Source organism: Amblyomma americanum, chromosome 11 (assembly GCF_052857255.1).
Source record: "Amblyomma americanum isolate KBUSLIRL-KWMA chromosome 11, ASM5285725v1, whole genome shotgun sequence".
Lineage (NCBI taxonomy): Eukaryota > Metazoa > Arthropoda > Arachnida > Ixodida > Ixodidae > Amblyomma > Amblyomma americanum.
This window is the reverse complement of record NC_135507.1, coordinates 32,949,802-32,972,571: the sequence shown is the minus strand read 5'-3', so window position 1 is coordinate 32,972,571 and position 22,770 is coordinate 32,949,802. Positions and strand designations below refer to the sequence as shown.

The window sequence follows — 22,770 nt, the reverse complement described above, 5'->3', positions numbered from 1 at the left end:
ATGCTGATGCATAGAATTCCTCTGTGTTGCCAGCTGTATCCTTATTGATCAAGAATCCCACACCTAGTTCTCATTTGTCCGCTAAACCACAATAGCATATTATGTGCCTACCCATTAACTGTGCCCTCCTAACTTCACTAAGCACTGCTAGGCTAGCCTCACTGGATAAGGTTCTACCATTAAATGTTGCCAGCTCCAGTTTCCAGTGGTGGCCTGTCTGGAGCCAGAGATTCCTAGCACCCTCCACTGCGTCACAGGTCTGACCGCCACCGTGGTCAGTTGCTCTGCAGCCGCACGTCGCTGAGGGCTGATTGGTGTATTCATATAGGACGTGGTGGCCATGTATTGCACCAGAGTGGCCAAATCGTGTTCTGGTGCGAGGGTGCGTTGTTGGCTCTGTTACACCCCAGGCCTGGTTACTCAATTCCATCGACACGTGGATTTTTCTTTTTTTTTCCGGTGGGACTCAGATTCGAATTGCGGCCCTCTTGCATGAGATGCTGTACATCTATGCCATTGCCGCATCTCCTTTTCTTAATGTGCATCAGATGACCACACTCGAGCTGCTTAGTGTGTCACCTGTGCATCAAGTTTTAAGTAACTGGGACTGAAATGTCTTGATTCCTGGATCAATGCAAATATGGATGGTGCACTTGAGTGTCTGCAAACTGAGCCATGCTAAAAGCTGCTAAATGCCTTAACCCTCATTGTTTAAATGTAAGGCATCCCTGTTTGGTTGATCCTGCTTATTCCTTGAGTGACAGGTGATGGAACATGGAATGTGGATTAGTTACTGAGGTTTCCTTGGAAAGTATGTGGTGCACAGTTTCTTCTGCATGTAGCTGACATTGCTCAGCTGCTTTACAGCTACAAAGTTTGCACTTCCGGGGCTAGCTTAAATGAAGGATCAATTCTGTTACACACAAATTTGCGTCTGGTTAACTAACTAAAGCAAGAGCATTAATGCTCCACCATAGCTCAGAATTTTCTGCACTCCTGAGAGGTCATCAACACATATGAGCAGAGATTAAATGCCACATGTGATGCTTGCTCGTGCTCCTCCACAGTTACCCGAAGCACAAACAAACGAAAAGAAGACACTGGGCCGGAGCGTACACCGACTTCTCTTTTATTCACATATGCCCGTAATATGACGTCCAAGCTACAAACGGCTGCTGTTCCGCTAAACTTGTTTTCACTTCTACACGGCCTCAGCTCGGCACTTTATTCAGAAGCTGCCCCCACCTTCTGAATTCTTAGTGCATGATTTTAAGATTGCAATCAACCAGCACTTTTCGTCTTGGCATGAATTTTGGTTGAAGTGCACGAGCTGTGCAGGCCGTGACGGAAGCCAAAACACGTTTAGCCGCCAAACAGCGCGTACTGTCACTGTATGCACGGTTGTGTAGCTTTTATTTTGAAGAGGGAAAAGAAAAAAAGAGGGCGAAGTTCGGCACAAAGACAGGCTGGAGAGAAAGGGGAACACTCCAAAAAATTGAAAAGATTGCGCGAGAAAAAAAAAAATGAAATAAAACAGCAAGCCAAGAAAACCTAGGTCGAAGTAAATTAATATGCTTGTAACTCGGCTTCACTTTGCCTCCGGTGTGCTTAATTGAAAGATGTTCTTGCTTATACTGTTGCACTTTCAGTCTGCCATTGCGGGGTGGCATCAGCACGCACTACGCGTCTGCGCACTCCTTGCCAGCTTCTTACGTATGAGTGAGTCATTGTTAGGGAAAGAAAAAAAAAAACAGGCCATCAGTGATGGGAGAAATAATGCTGTTTCGTGCCATGCCACCCCGCAATATTTTTTTCTTTGTTGCTCTTGTAGGAGGAAAAGAGAGAGTGTTGAAAGAAGAAAACTCCATCGTAGATGATGCACCTGAAAGATGACAGAAAGGAGGACAGGCTTAGAGAAGGCAGAAGGGACAACAGGCAAAAAGGATAGGCGTAGAGAAAGTGGACAGGCAACAAGAAGTTAACATGTGCAGACAAGTGTCAGTGAAAGCTGACTAACACAATGTTTTTTTTTTTAGGCCAGTTACACCTTTATTTTGGTTTTGTTTGGTTTATGGGGTTGAACGTCCCAAAGCAACTCTGGCTATGAGGGCACTGTAGTGGAGGGCTCCGGATAATTTTGACTACCTGAGGTTCTTTAATTTACACTGACATCGCACAGCATACGGGCCTCTAGCATTTCACCTCCATTGAAATGCAACCGTCACAGCCAGGATCGAACCCGCATCTTTTGGGTCAGCAGCCGAGCACCATAACGACTGAGCCATCGCGGCAGGCCCTTTATTTTGGGCCTGTAACAATTTAACACTACCTTTAAAAGGTATCTTAGCAAGCAGAAATATCCCTGGACTGACATGACTAATTCCACAAAATTTACGTAATTGTGTGTTAGCAGCCACATTCTTTTTTTTTTTTGCGTTGTTCCAGACATCAGCAGGAATGACAAAACGATGGGAATGTAACTAATTTAATAACCTGAAGTCTCTTTAAGAAAATTCTGGTAATTAATTAGTTCTGCCGATGTTTTGGCATGCTTGTTTTCCCATCAGCTCAAGCAAGCTAGCTCATCGACCATGGCTGCTCTAGCGACAAGTTCATACTGCTCTATGGGAAGAGTCATGATACTGGAATCTGTCAAAAGGAATATTAATAGTAATGGAAAAGAATGTTTCTTGTCTTGAATAACATCCTTCATCTATTTTGGTATCTTTCTCTTTTTGCATTACCAAGCAGCTCAGGAATGAAAGCGAACGGCAGATGAGTGCCAGACATTTGTGTGAATGCGTCCCACCTGCTCGCAGAGTCACAACAGCAGGTGAGGGATTGTGCACTGGGGCTTTGTCACAAAAATAATTCAGTTGCTGGGGGGCATTGAGTCAAACAAGCGTCATTCTTCAGGTGAGCATTTACTTACCCGATCTGAATTGCAACAGCCACATTCAGTTTTGGTGAAGGTACATGCAGAATATGCGAGGCATGTTGAGGTATGTTGAAGCATGTGCGTAATGTTCGTGTGGAGTATATCACGAATTATTCGATATGCATTAGCAGAACTTTAAATTTTCAGCCGCAGATACCTTACAACATGGCTCTCCAACTGTATTGTGAGCTGCGCTTGTGATCCTTAGGCACTGTTCAGAAGCTAGTCTTTAGTCATGGCTATGACACTGGGCAAGTATCATACATAGTTACATGTGGCATGTCATGCTATTTGTTTATTTCCCTTAATACTTCAATGGCTGTCATTGCTTCATGTGTTAATGTCATTTCCATTCTGTTTCTGCCAGCGTGAAATAGTTGGCCCCTCATAACAATGCACTGGCAGCAGATGAATTTGCACATGCCTTCATACTTGAAACTAGTGTTGCACATAAAGATATCGTCTTACAGATATCACATGATGTGAATATCCTTTTCTTTCATGTGAAGCCTCACTCAAATGAGATTGCATTAACTCCAAAAGCCAATAGCCTAAACAATACTGTGACCTTCATGATGCTGTAATACGAGATGTGACAATTGAATTCATGTTTGGGGGACTCTTGCCACAGGCAGGCAGAGGCAAGGCGTATCATGCACTGGCATGACTTTTGCCGTTAAGTGGTTGTAGTGCCACATTTAGTTAACCGTAGCACATGCCGTTTTCTTTCTGTTCTTGGCACTGTGATAGTGAACTACCACACTAACTGCAGCTTTACATAACAATGGTGACTTACCATTAAAAATACCAGCTCAGCATTGAGGTTCTCATAGCTGGTCAGCCTCAGAGACCACGTTGAGGGCAAAGCTGGCAGTGCTCTCGCCACTGGCGTCTTTTGCGACGACCTGGTACTGGCCTACGTCCGTCACGGTGGCCTGGGTGATGGTCAGCGTGCAGGTGCGGCCGTCCTGGGCGAGCTTGTAGTGGGCACTCTCCTCCAGGGTCTGGCCATCTTTCAGCCACCGAACTGCGACAAGTGCCATCATGCCATGCCGTGAGGTTATGGCGCAGGCACAGTGAAGTGCAGTACAGTACAGTATGGCCTGCACTAAGCCGGTAAGTCACCTGTCTCGGCATGTTTTCACCAGTAATGATGGCAGTGTGGTGGACAGCCTGGATAACATCACGTGCTTGGCTGGCATCAGTGCACAATTCTACATGTGATGCCCACGATGCCAACAAGAAATCAATAGGGCAGCAAATTAGGCACAGCATCGCTCTGTGCTCAATGCAGCGAGCAGAAAAGGCCGTAGAACAGAAAATGCGACAGTCTATGTGCGTGTCTAGAAGAGTGCGATGAGGGGTTAGTTGGTACGACGTTGTAAAAAAAACAAAACAGGAACTGCACAAAAAGAACGAGGCAAGAGGGAAGAAGCATATGGGACGAAGGTTTCCATAGTGTCACTTAAGTCACTAAATCAGGTGACTAAAGGGTGCTTTTGCAGCTTCCCTGACTATTGCCACGAAATATGCAGTTTTAGAAAAGGAGGATTGGAATTTGCTGGACTATAGAAAGAAACAGCATTTGCAAACATATGTCCACAGTAACAAAATTTTTGACCGTTGAATGAAAACTTAAATGGCCACGAACTATGCCACAGAGGTACTCAGATCTGGATATCGTGTTCCATGAAACGCACTTCCACATTACCCTTCCTTTCACTGCATAAGACTCTGCACAACAAAATTATTATATATACCAAGCTATTGGTTAACTTTGGCTATCAACAACAGGCAGTGAGCCGTAAAAAAAAATACTTTGCATTTTAGGGTGCTGCAGAGGAAACGCAAGTTGACAGTTTTTTTCTCTATACTTCGCTTCATCATACCCTCCTATGTTACAACCCTGGAGTCTCACTTTCAGTTTGGAAAGTCTTGTCACTATGTCGTCACCAGTTAGCAAAGTAAAGCTGATGAGGATATAGTGTTAACAGCTGCAAGAGCAGCTAACTGCAGCTAACCAGCAAACTGACTAGTACAAACCTCCAAGAGCTTCCTTGTCTGTTACACACTTGAAGACGACTGGTTGGCCTTCTCCAGATGTCGTCGACCTTGGATATATGGAGAATCCAGGTCCCACGAACGGTTCACCTGGAACTGAGAGGCGCCGAGATTATAGACTACAAGGCTGTGTGGTTCCCATGCACGCCTTACTGCACTGCATGAGAATTGGGAAAGGTCTACGCTGTGAAAACGGGGACTGCATGCAGTTGTTCAAGATAAGCTTGTCTATGCCAGCAGTTATTGCAAGAAATCATACACGCTTCTTGGATGTGTGTGCATGCATAATGGCAGAAGACCTACTGCTGCTTCTCATGAAAACGTAATTTTGCACAGAATAAAGACAAAATAAAAAAATTCATCTTTGCTTAACACGTGCATACACAAAAGAGATGTCCAAACATCCCAGGGATAGAATTCCAGAGTGGCTCGCTAAAAGAAGTTGTTCACCAAGTCTTGAATACAACTGATAGGACTGTGAGGGGGAAATGGTGCTTGAGGACAGGGAAGAAGGGTGCCAACAGTGGGCTGACAGCCTTCCTTTTCGTCCCATCCTTGATCACTACACTTCTTTATGATATCCAACTACGCAGCAGTACTTACCTAGGACGTCCAGAGTGCAGGTGCTGAACGCTTCCCCTACATCGTTGAAAGCTTCACAGGTGTAAGTGCCGCTATCCTCGGGGTACACTTCAGCAATCACAAGCTTGTAAACGTCGCCCTCGGTGACGTATTGGAAGTCCTTGCTTGACTTGATTTCCTTTTCGTTGTGCAGCCATACCGCATCAAACTTGCTGGAACCTGGAGCAAAATATTTTCAAGTATTATGCCACACTTCTGGCATCTGAGACACAGGCCGCATGAATCCGTCACTACAGATATGCGATTCATTCATTTTGTTTATTCACTTGTACACCATGCCCATGAACAGATCGATGCCTTCATGACAGCAATTTAAGGAGTAAAAAAAAATGTTTGTTCTTTCCTGTGTCCCTGTTTCATTGCATAGTTTGACTACCAAAATGCAAACATAAAGAATGAAAGAAAAAATAAAGGTAAAACAATAGCTCAAACAGACTGGAAGAATCTGCTAAAAAACACAAACACGGGCATGTCTACCTCTAACAGCAATGCATTTTGTTTGTTGGCTTTATCCATCCATTCTCATGGAGCATGCACCTTTTTGCGAAATACTATGCTCTTTCCATGCTGTACTTTAGACGAGTCCAGTTAATACCCCTGCCTTTCTGTTACCTGCACTTTCTCTTTTTTTTTCAAAAAATCGAGAATGCCGAAGTGAGTGTGAATAAATATTGCTAAATTGAAACTGCGCCTTACTAATGAGTAGCTGCCAGAGATGCGCTGCTTGTTGCTGTTATCAGCAGAAACAAACAAGCGTCAGTGGAAGACTACTCAAATTCCAACAGACTAGTTCTACCAGCTGCTGGAATTCTACTTTCTGCACTGAGAATTTAATGACTTCATATTCTACAGCGAAGATTTTTGCACAGCTGCACAATAATGTGAACTGTTCAGCAAATTCTTTGCATATTTCACAGAGCAAATATAGATGGGATTCAAATCTCTGCTCTCTGACCCCGTGTGATGGTGTCACAAGTGCCTGGAGGACCCTTGCATGGTGGTGGCATCTGGTGACAGCAAAGACGATTGTCACCACAACTGAACACGCAGTTTGTGATGCTAGGTTTTTTATTATAATGCATTTAACATTTTGGGTGCATTCAGGCACTCTGAAGAGTTCCCAATAACCTATTTCTTTACTGCATTCATAGACAAATGCAGAGTGTAAACATGTGCTCCATACCACCACCTGCTGGTACCAATGAGAAGTGCGCTGTCTGGTGCACAGGCGTGCGTGTGGATTGCAATGTGCATTTTTACCTCTGATCGTGCACTGCAGCGTCACAGCGTCGCCATCCTTGACAACGTGGCTCTTGAGGTGTTCCGCAAACTTTGGCGACTTGCCGTCATAGCCTTTGGGCTCTACCTCCTCTTTCTCCATAGCTGTTGTGAAGAACATGAATGCACAAAAGTTGTAATATGTAGTTGAATAAATGCAGCTCAGTTTGTAATTTTTTATGTGCACATAATAGCTGCACAGCGAAGCTGCTGAAGTAACAAGCATTAGGCTGTGTGAAAAAATGTTGCTTCAGACGTTTTTTTTTTTCCTTTCCACAGATAAGACTGCTTTTAGTACTTTTAGTGCTCTAAAAGTGTTGAATAGTCAAAGATTGACTTTATGCAAGTCCTCAGTGCTTAAAGAACGCAATTCCGTTCATGCTTTCCCAGTGGAAGTTCCTCGTGCTTGTTATGCCTGTTCAGATGAGTACACCGTGTTACTTTTTTTTGTGTGTGGATAAGCCTACTTACGCAGGACGGTCAGCTTTCCGCGTGTCTCAGCCTTGCCTTCAGCATTGGTCGCGACACACTTGTATTCTCCTTCATCCTCAGGGTACACTTCACCAATGCTGAGAGAGGCTTCCCGATTCTTGTACTTCAAGCTGATGATTTCAGAGGACTTCAGAGACTGCAGATGTCAATAGAAAGTGTGCATTAGAAACAGAATGACAGTTTTTCCTGTAAACAGCCATTTCATATTGTAAACCTCTGTCTTTATCCCAATGCTACTCATGCAATACATTCAAATATGAGACTGCACTCTGCTCTGTGAGGGAAATGTCTTAAATATCGTAAGGGCTGCAACCCGTTTTCAACAAGATAACTGAAAAAAAAAAGGTCATTTTTAAATTAATGCACGGGCTGCACCTCCAAAATTGAAACGTGAAATTTAAAAAAAATGCGCGGTCCTTGCACGAGTTTATATGATAAATTCCTTTTATGCATGGATTTTAGAAAAGTTCTCTTTGAGAAAAAAAGTGGTGAATAAAAAATTAAGTTGGCATCAATGGACATTTACTGAGTGGATACAACAAAGCACACAAGCTTGAGCTCCAACTTACACTAAATTGCATGCACAGGTATTCAAAAACGGTGTTATAGCAGTTTTTTCTCCTATGCTTTTCACAGCAGTCAGTCAGCAAAAATGAGAAATTATGACTACATGAAATTAAATTTCCTGGATAAGCATATTACTGTAATCCGCTTGAACCATTCTAGCCAATTTTTTTGCTACCACTTGCCAAATTATTTCTCTCATGTCAACAGAACATTGTTACATTCCAAAGAAAAGCACTAGCTGTGGTTGCACACACTATTAAAGGAGCATGCAGCTCAAAGTAACGACACCTATGTCCAAGCTCTACACATGAGTGCATTCCACTCTTCTGAACCTGATATTTTACAACTAAATTCAAACACATTTCCAATTCAAATAACAATAAACAGCTAATTTGAACAAATTTCAGTATATTTTGGTTTTCAATGTACTATACTTATTTTTACAATGTACTACATTTTCAACATGTTTCAAAGCTGCTTAGACTGTGACTTTCCCCAGTTTGAATGTTTCAGTTACTTTGACTTTCGTGGAAAGTAAGAGAGTGGTGACCAGAGCAGGTTTTTCATGCTTGTTAGTCATGTATAGTAGAATGCTGAGGCCCCGTCAGGTGATACTGAACATTTGGCCTCAGCTCCCCTCTTAGGCAAATGTCTAAGCAACAAATAAAGAAAGATATGTCAAGTTGGCAGCACTGTGCCGCCTAGATAATCCAAATGGCTTGATGCGGCACAGCTTCAAGGAGCATGTGCGGAATGTTCGGTTCCGGGCATGCTGCCTGTCGATATGTATTTGCAAAGCAGTGTTGGCTGTGGCTTAGGCAGAAAAGAAGCAGTGGCGAGGAGCAAGTGTATGCGGTCCATTCAGGCGATTATACGCGTCTGCAGTCGTCGGTGCATTCTGGGTTGACACATTCAGCTCGGAACAGAGACATTCTCCATGTCACACTGGCTGACGCGAGACGCCAAGGGTGTGTCGGGCAGCACCAAGAGAAACAAACCTCGCCATTCTTGAACCACTCCACTGATGGCTCAGGGTCGCCATCCACGACAGCCTTGAGTAGCAGGGGCTCGCCATCCTTAATGCTGATGTCCTGAAGGCCGACCTTGAAGGATGGTGCCACCATGGGTGGCGGTTCGTCTGGAACTGCAAAGCCCAGTGTGCCTCAGACACTGCTTGTTGCCATCAACAACATCACTGTCCTAAATAGACGAGCTGATCCTTATTCTAACCAAGGGTGCACAGTGAGACTTAATGTACTGTGAACGCCACACAGCTATGCCATAGCCAACTTTTATGTATGAAGCAAATGTCAGCTAAAAAAGAAAAGGAACCTTGGCGTGCACCTTTAAGCCAGTTGGGACTGATAGATATACATACTCTGAACCTGCTCATGCAATAACTACATCAATGCAGCAGCAAAAGGACGGTGTTGGAAAGCTTGATCCACAAGTCTAACCACTCTGCAGGTCAGTTAATTATTTTATAACCTATGCCAAATGCCACAGTTTTCACAGATTATGCTTTGGGCACTGATCTTTGTGAACTGAAGGAGTAGCCACCAAAATGGTAGCACAAAGTACTACATGATATCACAGTTACTTTAAAAGGATACATTCAATAGAACAGACATTGGCACGAAGTACTGGGAACTATAAAAGCAACACAGAGTAACAAAGGGTTCCAAGCTAGTTCCTAAAGGATAAGCCAGACATGCTATAACATGGCGCTTGGCAACCGCGGAACGTTTTGCACTGCCTTTCATGGCCAATTCAAAGTTATAAACATCCTTTTTATGTACGCAAAGGCACCCATGCAGTAAGCTCCTCTTTCTGGCCAAACTGGTATCTACGAATAGTGTTCCTGAGGTACTCACGTTTGAGCTCTTGCGTGGCAGTCCGAGATCGAGATGGGCTAGTACCTTCCGCACCTTCCTTCTTACCATAGGGCTTCTGAACACGTTTGGTGGCGCCACCTTCCGGTGGAGGTGAAAGCTTGGCAGCTGCAGAGCTTAGTGTGCTGGCAACACGGTCCTTCGCCGAGTCTCTCCTTGTCAGGGAGGACACATCCGAAGCCTTATAGTCCGTGGTCTTCTTGTCCAGCGACTTGTAATCGGATGACTTATAATCAGATTTGTAATCCGACTTTGACCTGATGTCCGACTTGTAGTCTGACGTGGACCTATAATCCGACGAGGACCTGTAGTCTGACGAGGACTTGAGGCTGGAAGAAGACTTGTAGTCCGACCGGTAGTCAGACTTGGATTTAAAGTCTGACTTGTAGTCCGACTTGTAGTCAGACTTGTATGAGCTGCTTGACCTGTAGTCTGAACTAGCTAAGTGCTTGCTGGTCGAAGAGTAGTCCCTGGCAGAATAGGCTGAGGAGATGTCGCTGGCCCGTGCGGAGCTCTTCAGAGTTCGGGTATCTGCGAATTTGGAGGACGTGTGCAAATAGTCGCTCTTGGAGCGCAGGTCGGAGGCTCGTGCATACGAGGGCAAGGAGGAGTCGTAGCCAGAGTAAGCGGGTTTGGCAGAGTAAGGGAGATGCGAGGCAGGGGCGCCCCCTGTCTGGTGGTGTATCACGGTCGGGGAATGGCCTTCAGGAAGTTTGCGGCGGTCTGCAGTGGAGATGGTGGAGAGAGAGCAACGTGATGTCAGAGTCTGTGCATGTCGGTGCATGTTTTCGCTGCTCGTCCTGCCCCGAGAAGGTTTTTCTGACGCTTGGGACACCCTGGCCAAAGCCAAACCAGGAAGCAGGAAGTCGTGATGCACTAGAGTACCCATAATGTGCTGCACGGCTCCAGCTCATTTTGTGACAGTTCCAGCTCGATCGTGTGGGAATAGAAAAATTCTGCCACTTATAACTGTATGTTTTGTATCACAAGTCTTGTGAATGTGTCACGATGTCCAATGCAACACTTGCAGCGCCTGCCTATTCTGTCTATAATAAAAACTTGCTAAGCTCTGCTCATTGCAAAAGAAATGGCAGCATAGCACGTTTCCACGGTCTAAACAGCAGCACTGACATTACCTGCTTAGGAACTGCATAAATGTGGACTAGAGGCACTGTCTCGACCAGGTGCTCAGCAGCTATAAAAATGTCATTTTTTTCTCCAGAAAGCTGTGGCACTGTTGTTTCTTGCCTATGGAAGCCTGATGTAGTTCAGTGTGTTGCTGATTTTTGCTGTAGGTGATGATAACAGGCTTTTGTGAGTCCTATATAAGCCAGAAAGGTGCTCACATTGAGCCTTGCATTAGGCAAAACTGATAATAAAAAGCAGTGCCCACGTGAGGCGAGATAGCAAAAGAAAGATATACGTTAGGCTTATAAACTTTGAAAGATACTTCTACAGTTTGAATCAAGAATATGTGTGCTTTTCTAAAAGCAATTAGAAGAAGTTGAGGTTTATATTCTTAATGACTGCTGTGAACAGTGTGTGCAGCAAAGGTTTGAAGGAGCCTATCAGCACATTAGAAGTAGAGTCTAGTGCACAAAGAAAATTGTCACTCCTGCAAAACACGCACCAAGACAATGTGAAACAGCATGTAGTCTGTCTCACTACACCCATACAGTGTTCTAGAAGCTAGGGCAAACGTCGGCTCATCAAGAAAGCTATCGCACAATAATGCACAGTGCCTCCGAACCTCTGTCCTTCACTTTCGTGAAGAGAAATAGACGAGACTGAACCGCTCTTTCAAACTTTTTAACCGGCTGGCATCTTTTTCAGCTGTGAACTTGAGCCTGCCTTGGCATGCCTTAAAGCTTCCAGAACACTGCATGGCCATCTAATGTCCTGATTCCTGGTTTGTATACTGCTTCTTTCTGACTTGTGGTTTATATGCATGTAAATGTGAACCCACAGAGGTGCTCGCCTTTGTTGTAATGCACAGGTTGTCGGTAAGGCGTGGGATAGCTATTGTAAGTTTACCCTGTACATTCCCCTGTTCCAGTCATTCTGTAATTTCCTACAGCTCATCGGCTGTACCAAAAATACAATGTGTGGTCGTTGTGTTGCAAAGTGCTTGTTTTATGAATTTAGTCACATGCAGTCATGCAGGTGAACTTATGTTTGACATCCTGAGTGAAAAAATGTATTCATATACAAAATACTGTGCCTTTAGGTTGTGTGAGTATAGTGCAAACAGTTGTGTAACTTGTGTGAATGGTGCAAATAGAGTCGATCCCAGATATATCGAACTCTAAGGGAATCGCGATATAGTTCAAAGTATCGATAATTCAGTATATAGAAATTGGCAGTAGATAAGGTTATCTGTAACTTAAAAGAACGAATACAGTGCACCCACGTCAGCGATGCACTTCTTGCAGAAATGTGCTGCCCGCCGATGTACTGACAGTGCAGCCCTAGTCGATTGGCCTGGCCTGCTTCGCATCGAAGTTGCAGTGAAGATGCTTTGCAACTTGCCATCACTAGCTACCACCTATCCTAAGAGGTGTAATCCTGGTAGCAGTACATGATAAATCTCTCATTAAAATTAGCATACAGTTGGTTTCCGCAAAGCTTTCGGCAGCGAAGCACGGGGGCCACTGGTAGCCTTCGGGCAGCTTATGACAAACTGTGCATTGAATTCTGGCTTCTCCGCTTGACAGCGGTGTCGCGCAGAAAATAATTACGAGACATCAAAAGCTAACCTCAAGCACACCCAACATTCACATTGTTCACTTGGTTTGACAACACCAGTGCTGCAAGCAGCTGTCTAACGCCACGCAGCTGACCAGGCTCACCGCGCAAGAACTGATTGCAGAAGCGAACTTAGGAGAAGCGTCACTTGCAGGGGCGTGGTGCACCATCAGTAACGGCTGCTCCACTGAACATGAGTTCGATAAACGTGAACAATAGTGCTATACTTTTGCATGGGATTTTCAAAGGAATGTTCTGGCTGTTCGATACAAACAACAATTCAATATATCTGGGATTGACTGTGCTAATACAAGGTGCCAATATAGGTACAGTGTTCCGAGTATTGCTTGTGCTCCTGTACACCACAAGTGCCAACTTTACTGAATTGTAATGTGGATGCTCTTAGTTTGTTAGGAGATTATATGCCATGCCAGGCATAAATGCAATTTACGGGAGGAGGATTACGCAATGACTGGGACCAGGCCAAAGGTTGAGGGCCTCGTTATTCCGATGCGTGCACTGGTGGTTTGAGACTACAACAGAATAAAGACCACATACAGTTCACAATACATCACACTTAAGGACGAATTACACAGATTCTATATCAACACAGAAATACTGCAGCAGCATGAAATCTATCTCACATGCTCGATTTTAATGGATCAACTCATATGCACAGGTCACTATAACTGCATAAAAGAAGAAACAAAGTGCATCACAACACGCTACAAACGATCCACAAGACAAAACTAACATTACACATCAGATACAAAACAACGTGAATTACAAGTGCATGACAACAACAAGAATGTTCAGTTGTGAGCATTATTAGAGGGAACAATGTTTGAGAATTCATTCAGTGATTACTCCATAAGTATGCGTAACCGTAACAAGCATCTAGTTTTCCTCTTGGCGTATAATATCAAAAATTAATTACGAAATTTAGTAGAGAAATGACAAAGTTAATAATTGTGCAAAAAGTTTGTTCCCTTTCATATTTCTCACGACTGTACCACACATCGGAAGCAAACCAGTAAGGATTACAAGTACACCAAACAAAGGCTACACAAGTTAGACAGAGTGCAGCACTGACAGAACTTTTCTCGAAGGTAAGTCACAAAAAATCGCAGCATGCAGAATCAGAACTTGTGCCTAAGTGCTGAGAATGCGAGAGTGCTGTTCTCCAACACTTTTTTGCTGCACTGCAACACTGAACCATCACAGTGAGTGACCTTCGTCTTCACTTACCTTCAACGATGAGGAAACAGTTGGTTTCATCCTCTCCGAGAGAATTCTTGGCCTTGCAGACATACTTGCCAGCATCCTCCTTCTTGCAGTTCAGAATCTCGAGCGTGACCACGCCATCCGCGTGGGTCATGTTGTAATCAAACTTGCTGAGCTCTTTGCCATCCTTGTACCATTTGATCTGCAGTTCAAATGCTCTTATTTAAACTCCTGTTCTTTGAAAGCGTTTTGCACCCCGTTCATTTTGAGAAAGTTTTCAAGCCAATTAGACTTTTCAAATACAGAACCGCTTCAAGAAACTCTGCAAACTCTAGCGAGAATCAGTGCTGCAGTCTCATAAGCCAGTGCAGTATCTCAACATCTGGAGCCCACCCCGGTGAAAGAGGCCACTGACTTAGTTCTTCGCACATCTATACAATGGTTTGACGAGTGGTCGTGAAAATTTTGTTCACTAAGAGGGGTGCAACGTTCAGACGCATATGCTTATTTACATTTTAATATTTAGGCAATACTTTCAATAATGAGACTTACGATTAAGTCTAACGGTCTGTGTCTTTGCACTGGGTATGCATATTAGGCAATACATTCAATAATCAGACTTACGATTAAATCTAATGGTCTGTGTCTTTGCAATGGGTATGCATGGCACATACATGCAGTTTAGTAGAACGATGATGTAGTGCGCATAATCATTACCTATATTCCAGAAGAATGAGAGTTTAAATAAATTTTGGCCACACATCAGCTCTGTGAAGTCACCCTGAGGTGACCAAGCAGCGCATTATACAGTGACTTGCAAAACAAGGGTAGATTTAAGGAGTTCCTCGAACAATATTGAATGTTTTGTACCTGAGCCATGGACCCCAAAGCAACAAATACACCTAGATTTAACCTAAGCCCTCTGCATATAGGCATCAAAGCATTCTGTGCTTGGAGCTGGCGATGATGGCAGTAGCGGACGATTAAGCCCACCTCTGGATGTGGCTTTCCAGACAGGCAGCAGAGCAGCTTGACACCGATGTTGGTCTGGATGACACGAGGCCGCAGGTGGAATGTGAAGTTAGGTGCACTGTCAGCAGGCTCCTCCCAGAGCTGGTACCTGAGGGGCTCTCTGCGCCGCCTAGATGTGCACATGCAATATTGTCATGTCAGTAGCTGCTATATGTATCTTCATGAAGCAACTGAAGCGGATATTTTCTGGACTAGATAGGCACGACAATCAGTGACAAGATAGGCACTGCTCGTGGACCTATTTTCAAACATCCCAAGTCCTCCACTTTCCTTCCAAAGTGAAACTGTGTTCTCACGCCTTAAAAGCAAAATGGGTGATATACAGGGTGCTCCACTTTATTCGATACTGATTACGGCTAAACGAATAAGCTAAAAAGTTAACTGGGTCATGTTGGGTGATGATTCGATCAGTTTACAAATAGGCTGGAACAAGGTATGCACCTGGCAAGGTTACCACACAAAAGACATGTTCCTTAGCTATTAACAGTGTTTCTAGAATAAAAAGGCTTGTACTGAATAGAATGAAGCACCTTGCATATTGGATTAAATCTATTACACCACGTTCAAGAAGGAATGAGGTATCTTTGTTAGCTTTTTTAACTGTCATTGAACAGAGAAACTTGTGAAACCATAACAGTAGTCAAGCAAAGTTAGGTTCTTTGTAGCTTCTGTTCTGTGATTAGTTGTGTATTGAAATTTATTCTCATGGGAGGTCCCACCTGCGGTCTTATACCTTGGGACCTCTCGCTGTATATTCTTGTAACTTCTTTTGAATTCACAAATAAACTTTAAACTTCAACCATAAAAAAAATTGTATGTGTAAAAACTCACCTGACAGGTTCCTCAAGCCGAACTTCTGGAATCGTGATTGGCATGGCTGCAGATAAAAAGGGGTCACATAGTAAGTACAGGTCAATGCAGAAGCAGAGCTTACTGATAAACACAAAAAAAAAACGTTCATGATTTCTTAACTAAATGTAGCACCAGAATTTGACCTATATCATCATCGACTACACTTCAAGTGATGCCTGCTGTTTACTACATCAGTTTTCATCAATAAAAAAAACTATACTTTCGAAGAGACTAACAGTCAATCAACAGGCAGAAATTCATTAATCGGCAGATTACTACATCAGTTTTCATCAATAAAAAAAACTATACTTTCGAAGAGACTAACAGTCAATCAACAGGCAGAAATTCATTAATCGGCAGATTAGGCTGCAGGGTGAAGTGAAATTTAGGGCCTTACCTTGGACGTTGAGGAAGACAGGCTCCTCTCTGTAGCCGTAGCTGTTCTCTGCCCGGATAATATACTCGCCACGATCGTCCAGGCGGCACCGGTTCAGGATGAAGTAGTAGTCGTCTCCCTCATAGCGCTTCATGTGCTTCACGCTCTGCCGCAGCTCACAGCTGTCGCGATACCTATGAGAGGAGGTGCAGAAACATCCTCAGTTAGGGACTGCTGCCGCTGCACAGCACATCATGTTTTAGGCGCTTGTCAGGTGCTACAGGCAAATGAAAATAAGAGCATGAACGAACTATCAACCTGCGGCAGTGAGTTAAGCTGTAACGAACTTGAATTTTGGATGCTTGCAGTGTTATGGCTTCCATTTAATAATTTCTCACACTGCAAACAAATCAGCTTATTTTCAATGTGAACTACACTGAGGATGCCTTTAGAGGGTGCTAAAGTGATTCTGAACATTGGGAGGTTTTTATCGTAAATCGTTTGGTTTATGGGGTTTATGGGGATTTAACGTCCCAAAGCGACTCAGGCTATGAGGGACGCCGTAGTGAAGGGCTCCGGAAATTTCGACCACCTGGGGTTCTTTTACGTGCACTGACATCGCACAGCACACGGGCCTCTAGAATTTTGCCTCCATCGAAATTCGACCGCCATGGCCGGGATCGAACCCGCGTCTTTCGGGCCGGCAGCCGAGCGTCATAACCACTCAGCCACCGCGGCGGCTTTTATCGTGAATCAATAGAAAAATCAGTGCTTGCTTGTTTTCACATTTTTCTCTAACAAAATACTGCTGCTGCAGGCCTGGCTTTGAAACTGTAGCATTCGTGTTAAAGCATTTTCATGCAGCAGCATAGATTAAAGTGACAACTGGAACTGTTGAGAATATTAACCTTGATATCTCTGTTTACTGACTTAGAGCATCAAGAAATGAAGTGCACGATTAGCAACAGCACCAAATCATGCTCTGAGTGACAAAGAAAAAAGAAAAGCCACAAAGACTTCACAGAAGAGAGAAAACAGTCACACAAGATAATTTCATGGAGTCGGTGCAAAAGATTCAAGCTAGCAGCCATTAAGACTGCATTTTCTTACCAGGTGATGGTAGCTGGTGCAGCAGCAATGACTCTGCAGTAAAACTTGGCACTTTGTCCTTCGTAGGCAAAGGCACTGGTTGGTTTGATGACAAAGCGTGGAGCTGCCTGTCTTCGATCTGCCGGCACAGGAAAACAAAAACTGCTTCTTAGAACAAGTCATCCCTGTGCAGAATTTTTTAATCACGCCCTTCAAGTACACCACTGCATGCTTTGAGTCATGTGGAACTGAAATTAACAAGCACAGTATAAAAATTCCATCCCAAGAAATTTCCACGACTGACATACATGACTATGTGATGAAAGCTGAAACAGTTTATGAGTTTGAAAATAAATCTGCCTTACAACGCTAAGCATTAGAGAGAAAACTTCTACATGCCAGCTTATGAGTGAAATAAAAAATTTCTTGCTCTTCCTGCGTGCTTGTTGGAATGCTTTAAAATAAAAAAGCACCTACCGAAGTAGAAGTCGTGTATGTTGTATTTCTTGTCGTGCAGCTTTCGTAACGAACTGTAGTTTGCAATGTGCCCAATGGGTACAGTGCAGCTGTCCCAGTAGTGGCCCTGAAGCAGTCAAGGAAAAAAAATTAAAAAATCCACGAACAAGTTGCATTGGTATGACATGCCCATGCATATACTATGATGCAGTGTAAAATTAGTATGTGTAAATCGCAGGCTTACATATTTTGCCCTGATGTGATCCCGGAACTTGATGTAACGGCTGTTGGGTATTGGAATGGTTGCCGACTCCTTGATGTCACCCTGAAACACAACATACGCATTTCAGTTAGACGTGATGGCAACGCTGCTTGTCCTTACTTCGGACAACATAATAATGGTACAGCCTATGAGTACGGCCCTTATTTGGTACATACCTTAAGCCAGTCGTGCTCTAAGCACTCGTGTGCTGTCATACGTTTACTACATGGGGGGGGGGGTTAGAAGAAGAGAAAAGAGATAATGAAGGAAACCTCACTTAGAAAAAGGCGAGCTCTGTAACACTAAGATGCGGGAAAACAGAAAACAAATTGAATGTACATACTCCTTATTCCTTGTGAGCAGGCGGCGAATGAAGTCCTTCCCTTGTTCGGAAACATTTGCAAAGGCCTCATCATCAAAGTCCCAATCACAGGCCTTAACGTTCTTCAACGTTTCTACATCATTCTCGCCCGCAAATGGCGACAGGCCACTCAACCTGCAAAGAGAGGAAGATAGGATGTTTCAGATGCTGTGTCATGCCTGGGCACAGTGGAAGTAGCCTCAAAGAAACCAATGCTCACAGAACGTATGCCAGCACACCGACTGCCCACATGTCTGTGTAGAAACCGACCGGTTCGCGGTCAACGATTTCAGGAGCTGCGAACTCGGCAGTGCCAGTTGATATCTTGACGACCTCATTCGGATCGAGCTTGGTAGCCAGGCCAAAGTCAATGAGTTTGACGTTGGTGCTGGTTCTAGTCTGGCACATGATGTTCTCGGGCTGAAAGAATGCAGCAAAAAAAGACGTGTTAGCCTACGAAGAGAACAACGGCTAACTTCACGTTTGGCCACATGCGCTGTACCTTGAGATCGAGGTGGATGATGTTCTTTTCGTGCATGTGCTTGACGCCTTCACAGATCTGCCGCATGTAGTTGATCACTTCGGCCTCGGACATTTTGTAATCTTCATCTGTGATGCGTTCAAACAGCTCTCCTCCGGACATGCTGAAGTACACAAGCACAGGTAGAAATAATGCCAATCAAAAACAGACCCATAAAAAAACTAATATGTTTGGTAACCACTGATGCTATAAATGACCACTAAAATTTAATATTTTGTCATTAGTGCATATTCTGAACAGCAATAAGTGCATATACAACAGCCAAGTTAAGTTAAACGAAGTTAACTGCAGTTGAACTCATGCATAGTATGGGATGAATTAAACGTAGGTGACTGACTTAACAAGTAACAGTACAGCACATCAACCAAAGAGCAAGACATCTATAAATTTTACCATCAAGCTCTTCATCAACAACATAGTGTGCTGGAGAAAACAGTTGAGCCATCACTAGCCGCAGTAGACTGCGTTGACAATGTTAGACGATGTTGCCAAACATTTAAAAATAACATGCAGAATGCCATCTGATATAGCCCTATCTTCACTGCCTCATTAAACTGTGGTTGATATGCATATACTGCTTGTCGCATTCGCAAAAAAATTAAAGCACGCAAGGACTTACAATTCATAGATGAGCACCATTTCATCATCGTCCTCAAATGCATCGTGAAGGCGGATGAGTTTGGGGTGATGCAGCTGATTCATGATGTCTATCTCCTTGCGGATGATGGACTTCTCCAGCGGATGAGAAACAGGAATGAACTTGGCAGCGTAAATGTGGCCAGTCTTCTTCTCTCGGCAGCGATGCACCACACCAAAAGCACCGCTGGGGGACGAGAAAGTGGCAAAGGCGAAAAATGAGTGCAAGCAAAAACGCATATCTAAGGGCCAACAATCATTTCACATGTTTCGGAAACATTTCTTATTTACAGACATGTCCAATTAATTCTTTTCTTTTTAAGAGGTCAAAACATGGGTTACATACGTTCCGATTTCTTCAAGGATGTCGTAGTAGTCGTATACGCTAGAAGTCTTGATGTCAATTGGTTGCGGAATGTACTTGTCATAGTCTTGCACTGGAGTGAGAAAAATTGAATCAATGAACGAACGAAGTAATGCATAATGTAATAAGTAAAAAATACAGGCGATCACATTTCATTAAAGGAACGCTAAGTTTGTCAAATTCAGTAGTGCCTGAACGATAACTTACCGAACTGGTCGTAGTTTGAAATTTTGCCTTCCGACCTTCCTCTGATCTTCTTTCCGTGTTCATCCACTGAAACGAAACAAAATTACGGTGAATATCAGAGAGACGAAATTACTTTTTTTTACTTTCTAGCGCGGTTAAAAAGAGCACTGGCACATAAACAAACAGTCATATTTGTAAACGTACCCATATAGTCTTTCTTTGCCTTGTCTTTCCTTGATGCTGCAGAAGCAGATAATGCACAAACAACGTAAATGTACTGTCACAGATTAACAGAAGAAAAAAAACCCAGAAAGATTTGCACACTTACGCTTGGTCATGATAGGAGTAGTCGGCTCAGAAGGCTCGCTCCTGCCAAAGACATTCTCGGCATACACACGGAACTGGTATTCCTTGGACGGGTTCAAACCAGTGATCTGGTGAGTTGTGAACCTGTAAACAAATTGTGGTAGGTATTAAGCAACAAAGGACCTGTGTACTACTATAAATAGAATAAATCAGAATGCTTATCAACATTATAGTATTTTCATTCGATAAGAAATTAATTCCACTTCAGAGAAAAAGACTAAATTTCGAAACCTTGCTGCGGGATTCAAAGCTGAAATGCTTATTCATTTCAGTCATTTTGTTTTGATTTTTTTTCCTACTTTGCACGTCTAGACAATGATAGGAAAGACGGAGAAACCAGTAAAATGATGTCCCCAGAAGCTTGCACAACATGTGAGGACTCGGCAGGCATACCTGGTGTTGCCGCAGCGCACCCAAGTGGTGAGTGGGCTCTCCCGCTTTTCGATCATGTAGTTTGTGACGTGACTTCCACCGTCCCACAGAGGTGGCTTCCAGGAGAGTAGGCAGTTGTCGTCGTTGATGTTCTCAACCACAGGGTGCCTTGGTGGATCGGGTTTGTCTGTTTGGGAACAAGAACAGTCACTCTGTTCAAAGAACCGTGAGTCGAAGATAATAGTTGAATAACTGCTGCACTTAATATAAAAATAAAGGCTTGTTTTGAATCAATCGTAGGCTAAGTGAAGCTATCTTGAACAGCCGATTGTAACAGCCCATCATATAGAGGAAGCTGCAGTTGGGTGAAAAATGCATTTAAGTTCCTAATGGCCGCAACGAAAGTAGCTAGCAGCAGGGAGACAGAAGCTTTAAACGATGCTTACCACTGATCTGGACCTTGATAATAGCCGAGTCCATGCCCAGTTCATTCTCCGCGACCAAGCGGTACGGTCCGCTGTCGGTCTTGTTGACGTCGCGGATGGTGAGAATGGCATGCCGCTCGCCCGTCTGGATGTCGAAGTGGCTGCCGCTCTCAATCTCCTCAGCTTCCTTGAACCACTTGATGCGCGGCTTCGGGAAGCCCGTGAAGGGAATCTTGAGAACCACATTCTCGCCCTTCTCGAAGCAGGCCAGTTCGCGGAACCGAGGAGGCACATTGATGTGCGGCGCCGCTGCATGAGGGAAACATAACGACATGCTTAAAAGCCTGTCTCCGAAATTTTGTTCACTGAGGCTTCATTCTGCAAATACTTGAACTCTTAAGTGTTCTTTAGGTTTTTATTTAAGAAAAAAAAGTTAGGCTAATTAGACTAGTTCTGCTACTGTTTAAGGCCTAGTAATGCAGGAGAAAAATTCACATCTCACACTGACTTTGTGTACTTTATGCAATATGTAGGCCTAAGAATATTACGCCGAATGTTCGGCTGACCGTGCCATTTTAAATACTAGCCTTGAGCTCACAGTAGAAGTTGCAGGGCTAGTTCTGTTAACAAATGAATAAGGGGAAACCAGAAAAAGAGGATAGGTGCCACTTAGTAACTATTACGAGTAGTTTAATACAATTTACAGAGAAAAATAGAACAATATAGTAGCAAAAAGAAAACTATTAAAGCATCGGGGATATTTTTTGATGCACCTTGAGGTAAATGAGGGTGATTACAAAGGGATTAAGCTGCACAGATGGCGGCCCAAGGTCTCTGCGACTTTAAACTATTCCTCACTTTTAGTTACACCTGATGTACCGACTTTAGATTACAACTTCAAAGCAAATAGGCACACAAAAGAAACAGTGCATAGACTGCTGAAAGCCTACTCCATTAAGATGTGAATACAACAGTTTTTTGCAAATGACACTTGTCCGGTGACTGACCACTCTTTAGAAACCACTAAAACACCACGCTTTAGGAAGACTAAAATTTATTAATGGGTGCCTCAGTGGTCTTTACTGAAGGTGCTTTCTCTCACTCGATCGTTTTCTCAAGATAAAAGACTCAAGCCAGTACAATCAAGAGGAAAACTGGTTGCAATCTCACCAACTGCCAAATGAATTGAAGAGGGAAAGAGAGAGTTCACAGCAGACACTCACTCTTGATAAGCAGCTCCGCACGGGTGGTGCGGGCACCGCCCTTGTTGACGGCTCGGCAGGCGTACTCGTCGGCATCCTCCCCGAAAATGTCCGAGATGATGAGTGTACACAGTTCACCTTCGCGCGTGATGCTGTACTTGAGACTCTCGTGCAGCTCGCGTGTGCCCTTGTACCAGGTCACTTCGGGGCATGGGTTGCCAGTCACCTTGCACTGGAACTGGGCGCTCTTGTTCTCAATGCCTGTGGCAGTCTTGAGCGGCATGATGAACTCGGGTGGTGTCGCAGCTGAGCGATATGAAAGAACAGTGCACGGAATGTTAATGTCATCATTACCACTGCTACATGGAGCAAAACTGAAATTAGACTATGCCTGGAACACCATTAGATTTA

General features: G+C 43.8%; 1 protein-coding gene across 1 annotated transcript in view; it reads right to left on the bottom strand.

Moving 5' to 3' along the window:
- Positions 1-1,113: 1,113 nt before the first annotated feature.
- bt (projectin protein bent) overlaps positions 1,114-22,770 on the bottom strand; it is a 206,807-nt gene continuing 185,150 nt past the window's right edge. Inside the window, exons 108-134 of the mRNA XM_077644518.1 lie at positions 22,381-22,665; positions 21,179-21,466; positions 20,754-20,919; positions 20,323-20,444; positions 20,199-20,234; positions 20,016-20,081; positions 19,791-19,881; positions 19,428-19,631; positions 18,770-18,911; positions 18,488-18,687; positions 18,250-18,402; positions 18,083-18,128; positions 17,889-17,969; positions 17,666-17,771; positions 17,210-17,327; positions 16,121-16,293; positions 15,703-15,748; positions 14,833-14,980; positions 13,864-14,041; positions 9,853-10,593; positions 8,977-9,122; positions 7,391-7,547; positions 6,902-7,024; positions 5,603-5,800; positions 4,982-5,095; positions 3,735-3,965; positions 1,114-1,882 (exon numbers count right to left, since the gene is read on the bottom strand). Coding sequence (XP_077500644.1) covers positions 3,766-3,965; positions 4,982-5,095; positions 5,603-5,800; positions 6,902-7,024; positions 7,391-7,547; positions 8,977-9,122; positions 9,853-10,593; positions 13,864-14,041; positions 14,833-14,980; positions 15,703-15,748; positions 16,121-16,293; positions 17,210-17,327; positions 17,666-17,771; positions 17,889-17,969; positions 18,083-18,128; positions 18,250-18,402; positions 18,488-18,687; positions 18,770-18,911; positions 19,428-19,631; positions 19,791-19,881; positions 20,016-20,081; positions 20,199-20,234; positions 20,323-20,444; positions 20,754-20,919; positions 21,179-21,466; positions 22,381-22,665 — 4,328 coding nt within the window. The 3' untranslated portion in view covers positions 1,114-1,882; positions 3,735-3,765. The remainder of the gene's footprint in view (positions 1,883-3,734; positions 3,966-4,981; positions 5,096-5,602; positions 5,801-6,901; positions 7,025-7,390; positions 7,548-8,976; positions 9,123-9,852; positions 10,594-13,863; positions 14,042-14,832; positions 14,981-15,702; positions 15,749-16,120; positions 16,294-17,209; positions 17,328-17,665; positions 17,772-17,888; positions 17,970-18,082; positions 18,129-18,249; positions 18,403-18,487; positions 18,688-18,769; positions 18,912-19,427; positions 19,632-19,790; positions 19,882-20,015; positions 20,082-20,198; positions 20,235-20,322; positions 20,445-20,753; positions 20,920-21,178; positions 21,467-22,380; positions 22,666-22,770) is intronic.